This window comes from Xylocopa sonorina, chromosome 2 (genome assembly GCF_050948175.1).
Source record: "Xylocopa sonorina isolate GNS202 chromosome 2, iyXylSono1_principal, whole genome shotgun sequence".
Lineage (NCBI taxonomy): Eukaryota > Metazoa > Arthropoda > Insecta > Hymenoptera > Apidae > Xylocopa > Xylocopa sonorina.
The window spans coordinates 14,882,318-14,899,217 of NC_135194.1; the positions used below are offsets into that span (position 1 = coordinate 14,882,318).

The 16,900-nt window shown below is 38.5% G+C and overlaps 3 protein-coding genes across 7 annotated transcripts in view; 1 reads left to right on the forward strand and 2 right to left on the reverse strand.

Annotated features, from left to right (window-relative positions):
• Positions 1 to 500: 500 nt before the first annotated feature.
• On the reverse strand, positions 501 to 9,375 carry LOC143433170 (DDB1- and CUL4-associated factor 6). 3 transcript variants are annotated; one of them, XR_013103099.1, is made up of 15 exons: positions 8,971 to 9,375; positions 8,575 to 8,729; positions 7,462 to 7,579; positions 7,066 to 7,380; positions 6,812 to 6,972; positions 6,551 to 6,722; positions 5,832 to 6,086; positions 5,367 to 5,754; positions 5,182 to 5,291; positions 5,029 to 5,103; positions 4,820 to 4,877; positions 4,601 to 4,738; positions 3,688 to 3,949; positions 3,215 to 3,448; positions 501 to 1,901 (listed from the first exon to the last, which is right to left on the reverse strand). XR_013103099.1 is itself a non-coding variant. In XM_076910328.1 (15 exons), exons 1-15 carry the CDS (start codon positions 9,059 to 9,061, stop codon positions 1,843 to 1,845), a joined length of 2,463 nt encoding a protein of 820 aa, XP_076766443.1. In that variant the 5' UTR covers positions 9,062 to 9,375; the 3' UTR covers positions 501 to 1,842. The 3 variants fall into 3 exon arrangements, 2 of the variants coding, with proteins under 2 accessions (XP_076766443.1, XP_076766444.1); XM_076910328.1 differs by having other exon boundaries at positions 3,343 to 3,448; XM_076910329.1 differs by having other exon boundaries at positions 3,343 to 3,448; positions 3,688 to 3,940; positions 8,971 to 9,373.
• A 2,094-nt stretch (positions 9,376 to 11,469) lies between these two features.
• The window catches only part of Aph-1 (gamma-secretase subunit Aph-1), a 54,169-nt gene continuing 48,738 nt past the window's right edge, over positions 11,470 to 16,900 (forward strand). Inside the window, exons 1-2 of one of the 2 annotated variants that reach the window (XR_013103087.1) lie at positions 11,470 to 11,993; positions 12,261 to 13,258. Coding sequence is in view for 1 of the 2 variants with exons in the window: in XM_076910140.1 (XP_076766255.1) it covers positions 11,761 to 11,993; positions 12,261 to 12,744 (717 nt within the window). In the remaining variant the exon portion in view is untranslated. Of the gene's footprint in view, positions 11,994 to 12,260; positions 13,545 to 16,900 lie in introns of those variants that run through there. The other variant, XM_076910140.1, reaches the window with a different exon arrangement.
• Positions 13,620 to 16,625, reverse strand: Med17 (mediator complex subunit 17). 2 transcript variants are annotated; one of them, XM_076910073.1, is made up of 8 exons: positions 16,484 to 16,592; positions 16,121 to 16,300; positions 15,718 to 16,034; positions 15,429 to 15,641; positions 15,092 to 15,297; positions 14,438 to 15,010; positions 14,203 to 14,351; positions 13,620 to 14,128 (listed from the first exon to the last, which is right to left on the reverse strand). In XM_076910073.1, the coding sequence occupies exons 1-8, from the start codon at positions 16,570 to 16,572 to the stop codon at positions 13,918 to 13,920; spliced, it is 1,938 nt and encodes a 645-aa protein (XP_076766188.1). In that variant the 5' UTR covers positions 16,573 to 16,592; the 3' UTR covers positions 13,620 to 13,917. The 2 variants fall into 2 exon arrangements, with proteins under 2 accessions (XP_076766188.1, XP_076766187.1); XM_076910072.1 differs by having other exon boundaries at positions 13,621 to 14,128; positions 15,423 to 15,641; positions 16,484 to 16,625.

Sequence of the window (16,900 nt, forward strand, 5' to 3'; positions counted from 1 at the left end):
GGCAGATAAGGCGTAATCGTCGCGATTCGCGCTCTTTTGTTTTTCCCGTACTACTTGCCTTTCGTTCGTTGTTCCTCGATCGAACGCTCGTTATCGTGCATAACAATTTGTAACGCTCGATTATTCACGTACGCTTTATTCTCTTCGGTATTACTGGTTCGTCGTTACCTATGTTTAATTACGATTACACAAACAATTATGTATATCGCCATAGTTATTATTTTACTACCATTATTTTTATTATCATTATTATTATTATTATTATTTAGATTACGATTAATTACGATTACGGTTAATTTTATTACAAATGAAACGTTCATATTTTGTTATTAAATTAGACTCTGTTGTTGAACGAACTTCGCACTTCGTTTCATTATTTCCGCATACGTCGTCAGTACCTATCCACTTTCTTTCTTTAATCAGAAATGATTATCGACAATTACGAAAAGCGAGGAAAACATTTCTGGAGGACACCAAGATGTATTAAATACACGAAGCTGTTTGCGTTCTTTAGGATTTTTATTATAAATAAATCGTCTTTAATCGATACATCATGATATCCTACAACGACGTACTCCCTTCCTGGTAAACTTCGTTGAAATGCCTAAGACACTCTATAAGAACGAGCATACAGACTCTGTAGGCGTCTCTAAGTCGCAAGCGTTCCTAAATCGTCGAATTCGACGAACGAATCTACAAACTTAGCGAACGCTACATTCTCTAATCTCGATGAATTGCCTCGTGGAACCGGTTAAACTCTCAAGTTAAGCTTCGTTAATTCATCACACAGAAAATGAAGGGGAAATGAAGGAAACGATTAGAAAAAAAAAAGAAAAGAAACAAGCGCGCGGAAAAGCATTCGCGCATTAAATTTAACAGCAACAAGAAGAACGATACGGAAAGCTAAATTTAAATGTACGCGCGTGGCCGTTTCGAAAAGTTCGAAAATACAAAGACGTTTATTTTGGCGGGGAAATAAAATGTCAAGGTTCGAGCTCTTAAATGGAACAAGGTATTTATATATATATATGTATGTATATATATTACACACCACCTTATTGTGCATTCTAAGGCTCATTTAACAGAGGGACGAATAAAGTGCATTTCTGATTGATTACCGCTAAAATGTAACAGCGCGACATCATCGATAGGCAAGTGTGATATGTGGTTAATCGAAAAGTGCACTTTACTTGCATCCTAAATAACAATATTGCTCCACCTTGCGGAACCGAACCTGATCCTAAAATCTCGTACAAAATACCCAAAATATTTAACACTCTGTAGAATCATTCGAAAACCAAACTGATCGACTCCATTGAAAGTTAACGCGTACTCTAGTACTAGACCTACAGAAAATGAGGCCATCGATCAGTTCGGTTTCCGGGCGACACGTATTTCCCCGTCTAAATGAAACAACTTCACACATTCCAACTCGAAAACCAATACGTGTTAAATTGATACACGTTTGAAGAATCACGTTCTATAGATACAATCGGAAGAAACGAAGTAGCAGGAAAAAAAGAAGTGGTAAAGAAACTCGACTTATCTCTGGCCGCGATAATGACACGATACGCAAAAAGCTTATCTGATTAAATGCCCTTACAATTAATCGTGAATCACTCTCGCAACGATAAATCATAAATATACGGATTGATTTTCTTTTTTTTTTGCTTTCTTCTTCTCTCGCATGGTACTTTCGTTCCGGGATAGGGGAGCGGGGGATAGGACACGAATTCTAATCAGCGTTGACGAAGCGTTGATAAAAGTCGCCTCGTGTTGAAGTCATGTGCTCTCTGTTGGGATCCTCGAATACTCACAGCCGGCAGTATCGCCGGAAACAGCTTAGCCACCTCGTAATTCGCCGGTCTCGTCGCCGCTCCTCCTCCTGTTCCGGCCGCGTCCTACAAAAGAAGCGGAAATAGTCTGTAGTATCTCGTTCTAACCAGTGGAGAACCGATCTAACAATAGGCTACTTTGTTCGCTGGTGTGCTAAACGCCGCGTTCTATCAAATACTCTTTTCTGTTCCATCCACTACTCGCACGAATGAAAAAAAACAAAAGACGAAGGTATTCGAACATAATGATTGTTCGAATCGGACAAAGTTACGTACTGTACAGCAGTACTTTGAAAATAATTTTACCCTATGAGTGAAGAAGAAGACGATGTTATATGAGAAGTAAAATAAATGAATTAAAATATTTAATATGCACGAACATATGCAGCATTCACGAGAGCATAACACTTCACAAATAGGTTCGATACAGGTTTTTTTTCTTTTTCTTTGATTAGAATAATTGAATGAGATTATCTATAATGGATGACCGCTGATGGACGTATGAAGAAAGAAATAGTCAGGGATGTTGCATAATATCGTTCGATAAATATTGCGTGCTCGCTAGTACTGTAATCTAATATTGAAAAAAAAGAGGAATATATATAGATAATAGTTCATATTACGTGTAATACCTGTCCGTACCGTGACTTAGTTCGTTTGCTACAATGCAAAGAATTAATACTGTTTATAACTTTATCCTGAAGTAAAGGAACGCGATTTTAATTGTTCATTGTCGGACGATAAGTGTACAATAGTAGAAAAAAAAGAAAAACATCCGGCATTAGAAACACACATTTCCTGGTACATACATATATTAAAAATATATTGCATTTTGATTAAAAACTTTATTTTCATCGCTACAATAATTTGAAGTGGTAAAATACCGATACGACATTACATGCTCATGTTTAATCGATATTTCCCTTTCTCTCGATAACTCTCTCCCCTCTCGTTTACTACGATACATACGAAAACCACTTTTTGTCTGCATAAAAAATTACAAAACTTTTATTTATCGTTTACGTTCACTTTTATTTTATTTTTCTACTTGGCCTCTAAGGCTTAGGAATGATAAGCTAAGACTTTGTACTTTACTTTGTTTTCTTCCATAACCTTTTCTCTTTTTTTTCCTTACTTTTTTGCTTTTTAAACTCCGTGTGTATGCGACACGGAGTTTCGAAGCAAACATACACCTTGTTTTTCTATACAAACGTGTTTATATAACTTCTTTAAAAAAATATATAAAGAAAGAGAATAAAGTATGATGACGATTTATGGTCGAAATGGTGGGATTGTAAAAGCTATAGACAAATTCACAAATTGGAAAACAGGAATAGCAGTCAGATAAAATCTTTGAACACCGTTATTTACTCCGATACCTGCACGTTAAACGGGAAAAGCAGCCGGATTTCTTCAGTATATATTACTCTTAGTTACGTTGATCGTACTAGTGTGTTGTATATCTATCGGGAGGTCTTGGGAAGGTATTATTATGAATTTTCACTACCTCTGCGTATCTGATTGAGACATGCCAGCATTCTGATCATAAAAACAGCCGGTACAGTCATGGTGTCTTTCGTCTCTTCCAACATGACTGCGTTCCTCTTTTTCAGCTGTAAATACACGCGTTATCAACAAGTTATATTTGTATTTCACCATACTGTGTGTGTTTAATAATGAATAATGTGCTGTTAGAAGCTTTGATTCTGTCTTTGATAATGATACTTGCTACCAAGTAATCAAGTTCTCAACTACTTAACTGCTCGACAAACGTGATCTTAAGCGCCCCACTTCTGCTGACTTTTATTGAGCCAAGTTCAGAATCGAAGCTACAAGTTGCACAGAAACTTACATCTTCGGCGAACTTCTCATCGAAGCTAGATTCCTCGTTTATTGGCGCCCAAAGTTTAACGTCGTAATCAATGCCCGCTGTGGCCAATAATGGGAGGTACGGGTGCGGTTGCAAGCAATTAACGACATGCTGATCCGCTTCCAGCAGCATGCATAACCTCGCGGTATCTTTTTCCCAAATGAACACGTGGCCGCAATCACTACCGGACATGACGAAATCGTTGCCCCAGAAGTTCGCCTCCTTGATCATGGTCCTAAAGAAACTAGAGTCAACCAGGGGAAGACCAAATTGATCAGATAACACGGCGGTCTTGCCCGAAATGGCCCAACACCGTCCGAAGGCTTTTTCGGAATTAGAAAGTGAGTCCAATAGTGTTGGTTTCCGATTAAGATGCTCAAACGTTATTTCATACGTTCCACCCTCCTTAGCCTAACTATCCTAACTAACTGTTGAACATTCAATGATATTTACACTTTACCGTGATACAGTTAAAATATATTCTAACATCCTGAAGAATTAAAAACTAATAAGTAGGAAGTTTCTGGCTAGGAAGAGCAGAGTATACGCATTGAATGTGAAAAGTTAACGTATTACGTACACGAGGGTAAGACATACTCAAGGAATACCAAACTCGCCGAATAGAATTGGTGTATCAACAAAAAATTCCACTAACGTTCTCCATGACATTCACCATTGTTGATTATCACCAAACATTTAGCCGATTAAAGAGTTTTCGATTGCGACGAATCATTGTTAATCATTTAGTCACAAGATTTAATCGTGTATTATGTATATGCACCCTCGTATGTAAAGCCTTCTTAAGGTTTCGTGACATTCTTATTATCCGTAAATTGCGTTAATAGTTGAAGACCACCAGATTAAAGTTATCGTTGTAAAAATAACGACGGTATACCTAGCGTTACGGTGCCCCATGTATTTCTGTTTCACACGAAGCTCCGTTACGCATGTCTTATCGAAGCTTGCTGATCCCCGACGCGATCGCGTGTCACCCATGGCCTCGTCCATTTCTGTTTCCATTGAATCTTCTAATCTAAATTATCGGAAGGGATCAATACGTATTCTCTGCATATATTACGTTCCAATAACAAAAATATCAAATGCCGTGTCATACCTTTCTCCTGATTGTGTATCTTCATCATCGCTATCGATAAAAGCGCTTTCATCAGTCTCTGTGGAAAAAATAAGGCACGATTTTTTGATTTCTCTAAAAGATATATCTGTTTACAATCGCGTCGCCCAATCAAACAACGCGTGGAAAATATTCACGCAATTTGGTGAAAAACTTCGTACAGTTTTCTCATCTTCAACAATAATGCTTACTTTCTTGTGTATCACTATATCTTAAACGTTTGTCATGACTTCTGCCAGAAAATGTTCCACTGCTTCCGGATGGTCCTGTTCGGTGTAACATAACATTCGAAATAAATCGCACGGAAATTGATCAACCGATTAGGAAACTAATAATTCACTTACCCGCGTGATAACCGTCACGAATCATTTCATCGGCTACACCAAGAGATATCGTTGCGCTTGTCGAACTTTTATCTGTATAAGTTAAACTTACAGCAGGCTCACTGCCGTGCCTGCAAATAATGAACGTACATAAATAGAAATGTTCGATCGGGATATCGGTTTAACTCGTTTTAAGCGTGTCGTACTTTTCGAGAAACCCGACTCTCATTTTGGTTAGTCTATCTTGAAGGTTCTCCATCATGTGACCCTCCTGTTTGTTCTCCATACTGCTACAAGGAGAATCATCGTTGCTACTTTGATCATCTTCCGGTACGTCACTGGTCTTATCCATAGTATGAGATGAACACGGTTGAACAGAACACATTTGCGTTTCTATTTGACTAGATTCAGTTTCCATAGGAACATGTGAGTTGTGATCGGCTGACGAACCCTCGTCAGCCGTTCGATTCGAAGGCATAGTTTCACTGGATGCCGTTTCCCCTTCCGCTTTCGCAAAGCAACTAGCTCCAGTGTTATTTTGCGTACCACTGGTACTCGGACCTTCCAGTCTGTCTACTTGTTGCTCTGAAACAGCTACGAATTCCCGACTCATGGTTTTGACGATCTGGCGAAGAGTTAAAGAGCTTCGAATGAGATATATAATTAACTACCTGTCCCTTGATTAGCCTGAGTCAAAGCTTTTTGAACTGTTTCAGTTTCGTTGTCTCGTCTTTCCTCGCTAGATTCCGCGACACTCTCGTTGCTATTTTGAGCGTTCTCTTGTTGATCGATCACGCCTTCTAAACTATCCTCACCGCCACCGCATAACGCGGCTCTAGTGGCCGGATCATTTAACATTCTGCTTAGAACGTCTGTCATTCTCTGCATCAACGAGGTGTGAAGAACGGGTCTGGCTTGAGCAATTTCTGAATCACAATGAAATGAATGTATAACACGTTATTTCGCGATGTGGAAATCAATAAAAATATTTGTAGACTTTAGAGATATAAAGAATTATGCGACGGGGTTGTAAAAGAGTATAAAAAATTACGAGTGACATTTTTTACGTGAAATCTTGTTTCAATCTGGTTAATTGTATATAACAAAAAAATCAATATAGCGTGACGTGCTTCGCTATTCGATAAAAAGAAGAATAACTTTCAAATTCAATTTGTCACGCACTTAACAGTTTAATGGTTGACGGCGATACATTGACGTCAATTGAGCATCAACTACTAGTGGTCGATGACGCTGCACTGACGTCAATTCACTCTACCTTCATCCTGTTCTGATATTCAAAGTTGACGAATTTTTTTCGCCACATAACGAATTCTTTATCAAACAGTTGACTCCTGATAAAAGTTGGTATTCAATTTTCGAATATATGTACCTGTGCCGCTGCGTCGACCGCTCTCACATTCAGGTCGAGCGTCTGGACCAGTGTCGGACCAATCGCCTCTAAGTCTTAATCTACGCACCGGTAGGGTCGAGCGTAACTTTTGCTTCTTACTGTCTCCCTTTCTAATCGCGACATCTTTCCTTAACTGTACACTAGCTTGGTCCTAAATAAAACGATCGATATTTCGTGGCTGAATAAATGATACATGTACTGTGCTCTTATGTAAAAAGGGGTATGTGCTTTCTTCTCTACCTTCACGTTGAACAGATAAAGATGATCGCTGCTATAACTAACGAGAACATCCTGCCCGTCTGGACTGTAATTCAAAGACGTAATTCTATAAGAATTCCCCTCAAACTCCGGAACAGTGAAAGTACACAAGGCCTTCACTGCTCCAGGCGTGTCTGTCCATCCTGAAAAATGATTTGATACTAACTTTCGTCCGTTTTGCTACGCTTACTGCAATTGAAAAGCTCTATTTTCGTTACACGGAACATCAAAATTACCAGTGGCTGGTGTTCCAAGGGTTCTTCTATCTAATATTCTAACGGTACTATCCGAACAACCTATGGCTATTTGATGGGGTGAAGTAAGGTTCACGGACAGAGCGGTTATAGCTCTCTCGCATGAAATTAACACATCCTCCGTACATCTCGAGGCATTGCACTTGTCCTTTATTCTAAGATCGAACCATCTCACGGTGCCGTCTTCGCCACAGCTTAAGAAATTATGCGGTTCACCGGGTATCGTCGCTATTTCGTAAGTGGTACCGACATGGCAATTAAACTGATTGTGAAATGTTTTCGTTCTTCTCATTAAATCTGCAAGCGTCGAAGTTTCTCTGTTAGCGAATCGTGTTTAGAATCAACGTGACGCCTAATTAAAGACCGTCGGCTCTTCACCTGTATACAAAATAATCCCGTCTCCGCTGCAAGAAACTACTCGATGATCGCCGCTGTTGGGCAGAAACTTTGCGCTGAATATATTCGCTCTGTGACTGGTTTTATAGTCGGTTAATACCTGTAATGAAAAAGTGAAAGGTTTTTGTCGTTGATGTCTCTGATGCAATCTCCCTTTTGCTTCGCTCCTTTTATTTTTTATATACCGTCCTCCGTTCATGCGACTCTCAACGGGGTAAATGATCAAGCGAGACGAGAGCGGCCCGCGTGAATGAAGAGACCAATTTAAATACGTGTAAAACCGCTAATTCTATTTAATTAAGTTAGATAGCTCTAGATTGATGGTTACCGATGATAAAATTAGCAGACGCGTTACACGCGTTACACGCAAAGCTTTTTGTTCATTTGGCAAAGCTTCCACCTATCTATCTACATCAACGCACGCTAGACCTTGAATAGAATTAAACTATCCACGATATCTCCTTGAAAAAGGTATACTGCCAATGTAATTTCCTACAAGTCATCCATACTTCTCGATAGAAACTACTACCTGCTTGATCTTACAGAATAGATTTCTGATAAATCTATGATAACAGAAAGATTTACACAGATACCAAACTGATGTATAAAAAGCAATTTCATTCTGCAATGTGTAAGCACATTTGTAATGTATTTATAAAAGTGTGATGTTGTAATTATATTAGATTACTATATCAAGCTCTATCACTATCAGATTGAAATGATGTAAGTGGAATGATATGTGATACATTTGTCGGTAAGTAAGAATTACTAGAAAAAGCAAAAGAGAAGATGTTAACAACCATGTGTGCGAATATCTTAAACTGCTTTGTCAAGGGTGAAAATATAAATAACCTTGGCACAGAATTTTACAAGACCGATGCATATAAATAAAATTAATATATATGTATATAGCTGAATTGAATTAACGTATTCATTTACTTAGAGCTGAAAATTATTAATAATATATTGTTAAAAAAAAAAAGAAAAGGAAGGAGAAAAACCTAATTCTATTATCATACAATCCATGGAGATTGATTGTTTCATATGCTTTGACTAAATGTACAAAAATAAGGATTAGTGGTAATGAACACTTACCTCGTAATTGTGTGCATTTGTAAGAACAAGGTGTTGATCATCGCTACCAGACAATATCAACTCTCCAGAAGCATTCCAACAAACAGAGTTAACACAGCCGTTATGGACTTTCAGTCTCTTTAACAATGCCATACGTTGCATCATTTGAAGGCTTGCTGTAATATAGAAAATTTAAAAGCTGATTTAGAGAGAAAATTTTAAAGAGTCTGCTCCCTATATCTTTACAAGAAACGTATTTAGAAAAATCTTTATGTTGCATAAACCACGTTTTCTTTTTTTTTAATCTGTATTAACACGTTACTCGATCTTCGATAATTAACAAACGTTCTCGTCGGTAGTACTGTTACAGCTCTCTATGTTATTACATATTCGTTCGAAAACATCGCGCGACCATACCTTTGCTGCTGGAGTAAAGCTTCATCCGGGTGCAATCATTGTACGGCTGGTAATAAATGTCACGGAATACGTTCGAGTGTGTTCTCTTCATGGTTGGTCTTTCCACTGTGTTACGGTCGAAGTTGAGCGTTAATTTGAGGCGAGCATCGATCCCGGATTGATGTGAAATTTTCTTCTAACCGTGGTGAATGGGCGAGCGATGTCTGTCAGTCAGACGGGCGAACGGGTTTTCTCCTGTTGTCCGAATCAGAGAGCGATTAACGTGCTCTTACGCAGCAAAAATCCACGAGGATCGTAGAGAAACGACATGGCACACGTACTAAAAATAAACCCTACAGCTTCGAGGATTTGTGCAATCAGACGAGCCGTGATCGCTTCTGACCAGAACAGCTGAGCGGATGTATACACACAATGCTGAGAAGAAAGTGCACGAGAACTCGATCATTTCGTAGGACTATAATCGATGTCGACAGTGGCGTCATGCGGATACGGAGAACCCTTCTTTCGCGTAAGTTTTCCGTGCATTTAAAAATGGAAGTGATTCAATCATTTTCGTCGTAGCAGATCGTGGCGTTCTTTTACTTAAACTGTTCTACGCGACAGAGTTGCTTGAAATTTGCATTCGTATCTTCCTGGTAGAGTGATAATCTTTACTTATAGTTCTACAGTCTGTTAACTAATTAAGGTAGTCCTCATTAGAAAAGTGTTATCGAAATAATTCGTGAACGTTTGCCAAGACACGCATTGTTGTTTGTGTATTGCATTCTACGTCTCTTTTTTTATTTCAGATACAATATAGAAGAAATAAAAAGACTTTGTATAATAAATTGAAGACTGGCAAGCATCTGGAACAAGCAGCGTACGACATCTACTACAAACTTTAAGTACTACATTTTCGAATTCAAATGTGGTTGATTTATGCAGCTCATGGGATTCGAAATTCATAACGAATTATCTGTAAGATGTATTGCAAATCGATTTATAAGAATGTTAATAACAATTAGGCTGTAAGAACACTTCTGTATACTGTTAAAAAGTCTCAATAAACCGTTAGCCAAACATAATTAATTGTTTAATCATTTGATAACCTGTACAGCAATCCTACAATAACCAATCCAAATCCTTAAACGAGGAAAACTCGTAAAATATAGTCCCGATCATGATAAAATTATCCTAACCATCTAGAATATCATCAATTCTTGGAAACGATGTGACGTCACTTCCGGGATGTGACGTCACTTCCGGTAAAGGGCAAAATGCGAATACCTCCTCGCATATTATGTTCTCCTGATACAAAGTCCAATTCTGGACCCAGATTTTTCGATTCTCAGAATTCTCGGAATTCTCTATGACGTCATTTCCAGGAAGTGGCACGTTCGGATACCTCCTCACTACTTATGTTCTCCTGATACATTCCCAATTTTTCGACCGAAAATCTGAAAATCCGACTTTGTATCAGGAGAACATGACGTCACAGGAGGTATCGGCAATTCCAGGAATTCTCGATGACGTCATTTCCAAGAAGTGGCACTTTAGGATACCTCCTATGACGTCATGTTCTCCTGATACATTGCCGATTTTTCGAACAAAGTCTCGAAAATCCGACTTTGTATCAGGAGAACATGACGTCATAGGAGGTATCCGAATAGTGCCACTTCTTGGAAATGACGTCATCGAGAATTCCAGGAATTTCGGCGATTCCTGGAAGTGACGTCATTTTCCTAGAAGTGGCGCGCATACCTCCTCGCCACTTATGTTCTCCTGATACAAAGTCGGATTTTCAGATTCTTGGTCGAAAAATCGGCAATGTATCAGGGGAACATGACGTCATAGGAGGTATCCTAAAGTGCCACTTCTTGGAAATGACGTCATCGAGAATTCCTGGAATTGCCGATACATCCTGTGACATCATGTTCTCCTGATACAAAGTCGAATTTTCAGATTTTCGGTCGAAAAATTGAGATTGTATCAGGAGAACATAAGTAGTGAGGAGGTATCCGAACGTGCCACTTCCTGGAAATGACGTCATCGAGAATTCCAGGAATTCTGAGAATCGAAAAATCTGGGTCCAGAATTGGACTTTGTATCAGGAGAACATAATATGCGAGGAGGTATTCGCATTTTGCCCTTTACCGGAAGTGACGTCACATCCCGGAAGTGACGTCACATCGTTTCCAGGAATTGATGATATTCTAGGTTGCCAAGCGCCAATATTCGAATTTAGAAGCAATTTTATCATGATCGGGACTATTTTTTACGAGTTTCCCTCGTTTAAGGATCTGGATTGGTTATTGTAGGATTGCTGTACAGGTTATTAAATAATTAAACAATTAACTATGATTGAACAATGATTTATTGATGATAATATGTACAATACAATGTTAATTGAAGTGGTGATAGAGTCTTTTTTCAGATAGCGCGCTTAATTCGGCCCTAAACATGTCGTATATAGTGTGTAGAGGCCAGCATAATCACTGGTGTAATCTGCAGCCTCGATCGACTATCGATGTATCGAATTTCTCTATCGAGAAGTTTACATTTTTGAGGAAGACTCCGCGTACCTTGTGCCAAGCGATTTCAACACCGTACTGATTCATTTCATCGAAATTCCGTTATTATTGCTGTTCGCCGTGTCTCTATAAGCATTGAAAGAAATAAATGTGCTCCCCAAGAACTATAGATAGAGCCGTGTTAAGGCTACGAGAGGTTATGAGTACCATTTAGCATTACAAAGAAGTTCGATCAGCCTGTCTGAAAACACTAAGTGATTTGGCACTGTCCGCGGTAAAAATGACAGTTATGGATTTTTTCGGTTGTGCCTTTCTGGCATTTGGCCCGCCATTAGCCATGTTTACGTTCACCGTAGCGGCAGAACCCATCAGAATTATCATACTAATAGCCAGTGCCTTCTTTTGGCTGATTTCTTTGTTATTATCATCGGTGCTTTGGTATGCCGTAGTGCCGCTACAGAATCACCTCGCATTTGGACTCGTATTTTCGGTACTGTTCCAGGAAGCATTCAGGTAATTTAAACAAACATCGAATCACTTTCTCTGTTAACCCTTGTATACTGTTCAAATTTATCAGACTCGAAATAAAAATTAAGCAACTTGTCATTTTTTTATAACTACGACAGTGTATGGTGAAAAGCGCTCTATACTGTTTAAATTATAACATACATACTTGTTCTTATTGTATCATTCTTAATAAATTCAATATACAAGGGTTAAACCATAATATTCTTAATATTTGTTACATTTCTAAATACTTTTCTTGTTACTTTTACATAGATACCTTTTGTACTGGGTATTAAGGAAAGCAGAGAGGGGATTAGATAAAGTGACAACAACACATGTCGCAGATAGCAGACACGTCTTTGCATACGTTTGCGGCCTTGGTTTTGGTTTTATGAGCGGTGCCTTCGCGCTAGTTAATGTCCTGGCGGATGCTGTCGGGCCAGGAACGATGGGACTCAGACAAGGCACAGAGTATTTCTTCGTTATATCAGCAGCCACAACTCTTTGCTTCATCTTACTGCATACATTTTGGGGTGTCGTATTTTTCGCTGCTCTGGATAGGAAGAATTGGGGGCAAGTTATTTGGGTTGTTGCCTCACACTTGTTTGTGTCATGTATGACCCTGTTAAATGTATATCAGGCTTATGTAGCAACCACATTATCCGCTTATGTTGTCTTGATGATAACAACAACGCTTGCATTCAAAGTAGCGGGAGGTAGAGCTCAAAGTATAGCTCACTGCTTTTCAAGACAATGAAGGGAAGAATGATAAAGTTAAAACATAGTTGTGTTTGACAGAAATGGACATCAACAGAACGATGAAACTTTTTTTTTTCCTTAGGTATTAGATCATAAAGAGATTGTTCACTACTCCGATATACATCATATATAAGAATTCATATTATTTTAATAGCGCTAAAGGAAAAACCGATAACGATCAGGACTGTATTTGTACGGATTCAGAATATTTTAGAACTAAATGAATTTCTACACTTGACCAAAATGAGTAGGGAAATTGACTGTATAAATATTATTTACCTTTCGAATAGAATATTTTTCACATACTACATGTTCATATAATTCAATCCCATTTTAACAAAATTATTGCAAACGTTCATCGAACTACGCAATGATACGTTCTAGCACAGAATCTTTTGGTCAAGCTGCTAGTCCGTCCCTTAAACCCATCGAAACGATTGTAGAACGCAGAACGCGACAATGTTTCGATACACAATCTAATTGTACCTTAATGTACAATATCTCATCCTCCTGTATTACAAAAATGAAATAAGTCTAAATTGTGCGTGAATGTACATATGTAAGAATGTATGTATGTATGCATATATAATGTACATGTTCTATCAAAGAAGAAGAGTAAATTTGTGCATCAATCCGCACCTTACATAAAAAAAAGAAGTTATTCAAAAAAAAAAAAGAAAATATGTTATACAAATGATGATAATATTATAAGGAATTGTTCAGTAGTTTTTGTATGTATATAAGATCCACTACATAATAGTTGTAATTTAGGTGTTCAATATACATTTGTATATTTGGCATTGTGTTTCACTTACCATCTCGTGATTTATTACTCGATTCGTATTGCATTTCGTATGTCGTCCAAATAAAACCCATTTGTGTACAACTAAAGATATATTTAATTGTGATCCTCTCTAATCCAAATAACAAATACCACAGGATGAATTGATATATAAATATTTTAATCCATTCTTTTTATTAAGAAAAAAGTAAAGAATTGAAACGCAAAATGAATCACAGTCATGAAATATCATTCGAATAAATTCATCTATCGTTCCGTTATTACAATAAAAGGTGTGTAGATCGGAGCACGTGATCGATCTGACGTGTTTTCATCCTGTGGAACAATTGAATTGCTAATTACTAATTAGTAATTAGTCACCGATGACATTTAGGAGCTCGTTAAGGAAGCCATAAGTAATTCCATTTTATTTAAAAAGTTCTTCCCCTCCATTTTATCCCATCGAACCTCTTTGAATGAACCGCCTAAATTTTCCCACTTTCTCTCTCTTACTAATTGCCCTGGGAAGAAGTCTTTCCTAGGAGAATGAGCTATAGAAACTTGTACTCCCGTTTGTGGTTCACATCTAACAGCTATCATTCTAAAAGTGCAACAATTGTTTTAGATAAATATATACATGTAAGTGTTTAACGATAATAGAAGATTGATAAATACCTATCGCCTATTGGCGAAGCTAAAATACAACTGCTAGCATTTCCCAAAGGTTCCACCGCGCCTAAACCAAGATGCGAGCTGTTGGCTAAAAAATGCCAATCCATACGTTTCGCTAATGCTTGTACTGCTGTTATTTGGTGCTGATAAATCTATAATAACACCAATATTAATCGGATTAGTTACACGGCACCATAAAGAATTAAAATAAAATATGAGAAAAAAGAAATATAATTACTTGACAAAATATTAGGTCCCGTAGTTCTTGAGGTTCGTAACTCATATGCATCACTCTGCCGTCTCGGCAAACGCACTTCAGAGATTTCTCTCCTATATGAACAACCAATGACGTCCGATAAACGTTATCATATCCGTGCGTTAAAATGTTAATCTTTACGCAAGACTGAGTAGGAGAGTTCAACGCGTTCCAATGAGAAACGATCAAAGGATCCTTCACTTCTTTCGCTATCGTGTCCAATACGTACTCGGTACGCAATCGCATAAAGTAATGTTGCGCCTGTTGGATAATTTGCTCCAAAAGCGTTTGACTTTTCGTCATTTCCAATAGCTCGTATCTGTCGGCTGCTGTTGGTCCGGCTAAACATCTTCGCTTACTGGGTCCCAGAGGACCCGAAGACGGATGTGGAAACGGATGATGAGTATTCTTGTGATGAACCTCGCGTAGAAGTTGATGCAAGGAATGTTCCAATACATGATCGTGGTCGCTTTTGTGAGGAGGAGGAGCGGCTGGTTTCTTATCGTTACCCGTACTGTGACAAAGTCCTATGATCAACTGAATTCCAGGCAACACCTAAAATTGTAAATGAATCTTACAGTTACGAAACTTCTTTCAAGAATCGAGCGCTTAAAAAGTCTTTGCCAAAAAAATCACCGTTGCCATTATTTGATTCCCTACGACCATGTGCGGTATAGGCGCCCGCAAATGTACTGCTTCTCTCGCCAATTGACTGAATAATTCTTTACAGAAGAGAACGTTCTGTGCAGCCTCTAATTTTTGCTGCCAGTGCATATCTGCATTGGAACTGTGCGCACTGTTATTAAGCAGACTAATATTTGCACTGCACAGATCTTCTTGGTCTATAAAGGAAAAGCAAACAAGATTTCTAGTACCGCTACATGCACCAAACACACGTACCAACTATTTTCACTTGAAGTAATAATTCATGAGCACATTATATCGGTTCCAGCGACTATACACTTACACTTACCCTTCTGACATAGCACTTCTATGTAAGCAACGCCTTGTAGTTCGCTAGGGATAGTAACTCTCAATGCCGAGGCTTTCGAGTTCGGAGGATGACCTTGCCCGGACACGTTATTAGTACCAGCACTTGGAGACGCAGGAGGACTGTTTGTACTCTTCTCTTCTTCCTCGGCCTTTGTGACTTCAAACATACCAGTCTGAGGAAACTTGGATCCCGCTGGAAACATTCACAAAGTTTATCTAAGTCTCAGTATTTAAATAGCAGTCGAAATATACCAGCAATAATTACAGACCAGTTCTATAACTAAGATCACCGATGATAGAATTGGAAACTTTCTTTAAACGCCAGTTTTGTCTCAGTCTTAACAATTCGATATGAAAATCCGGCGTCGATCTATTCCTGGCCAACTCGTTCTGACAGTTCTTCAATCTGTCGGCACCCATCATGATAACAGAAGCTGCTCCAGCTAACGCTTTCTTCCTGGCATACACCTGTATCATCGGTTTCACTTCTGCTGGGTCTTGCGGCACTGGATCAAGAACCATGTAGTGTTTCTCTTTTGCTATCGCAAGAACATCGGCTAACACGCATACCTCTGTCAAGCCGTTCCTGTAAATAGTTTCATTTAATTAATACTTGTTAGTTCTTTAATACAAGGCAAAGTTGTTCTTAAATCATTCAACTTTATATGCCACCTTAGCTTATTTCTAACACTGTCCCATGGCCATAAAGAGGACTGAAAAGATGCTGCATCTTTGGTCTCTTCCTCGCTCTTCTCACCACCCTCGGCTTCCTTTTTGATGTCCTCGCCGTTGGTTTTACTGAAGTCGATTTTCTGCGCGATTTTCGCCAAGTTTTCAGACAACGTAAGGGGCCTAAAAGACATTAATTAGTCTGGTTAATTAACGTAGAACATGTTATGTTACAAAATGTAAACAAAATGTAATTTTAAGGCTGGTTATAGATGTAGCATATAACAAATATATTTCATATTAATTTTAGTGCAGAATATATTATTTATTTAATTAGAAAACCCATTAAAAATGCAAATTACGTACGCTTGATAAATTTCTTGGCCATCGTAAGTGATTTCCTGAATCTGATTCTCGATCGGTGCCTCCACAGAAATGTTCACCGAATACGCCATTATTGTTTTCCTGGCGCAGACCTACCACTACAACTAATAAATGACAACTGAAAGTAAACAGAGTCTTCTAGGGAAGTTTCAAAGTAGATTTCATATTACAGGTGCATCAGCGAGAATAACACTCGCGTGTGCGAGAGCTCACGCACTAGTCACTACCAGTTAACCCCCACCATGATACATTTTTGCACGTGGCGCCATCTCTGTGGGAAGTGCTGAAACTACTCGAGAATTAGTTCCAGTACTCTGCCAACAGGTGGCGCCACCAGTCGATCGGTAGTTCACTTCGCTGTCGATAACGCTGAGCGAGTAGTTTGAGCACTTTTCACAG

Bases quoted from the DNA above. Each gene is read 5' to 3' on its own strand.
- LOC143433170 (XM_076910328.1), bottom strand. From the start codon at position 9,061: ATGAAGAGAACACACTCGAACGTATTCCGTGACATTTATTACCAGCCG. The intron at 6,973-7,065 runs GTAATTTTGATG...ATCATTTTTCAG, and splicing joins CCTTGGAACACCAGCCACTG to GATGGACAGACACGCCTGGA. The intron at 3,449-3,687 runs GTAAGTTTCTGT...GTGTATTTACAG, and splicing joins ATGAGAAGTTCGCCGAAGAT to CTGAAAAAGAGGAACGCAGT.
- Med17 (XM_076910072.1), bottom strand. From the start codon at position 16,572: ATGGCGTATTCGGTGAACATTTCTGTGGAGGCACCGATCGAGAATCAG. The intron at 15,642-15,717 runs GTCTGTAATTAT...GAATGTTTCCAG, and splicing joins TGATCTTAGTTATAGAACTG to CGGGATCCAAGTTTCCTCAG. The intron at 15,011-15,091 runs GTGATTTTTTTG...TTACAATTTTAG, and splicing joins GGAATCAAATAATGGCAACG to GTGTTGCCTGGAATTCAGTT.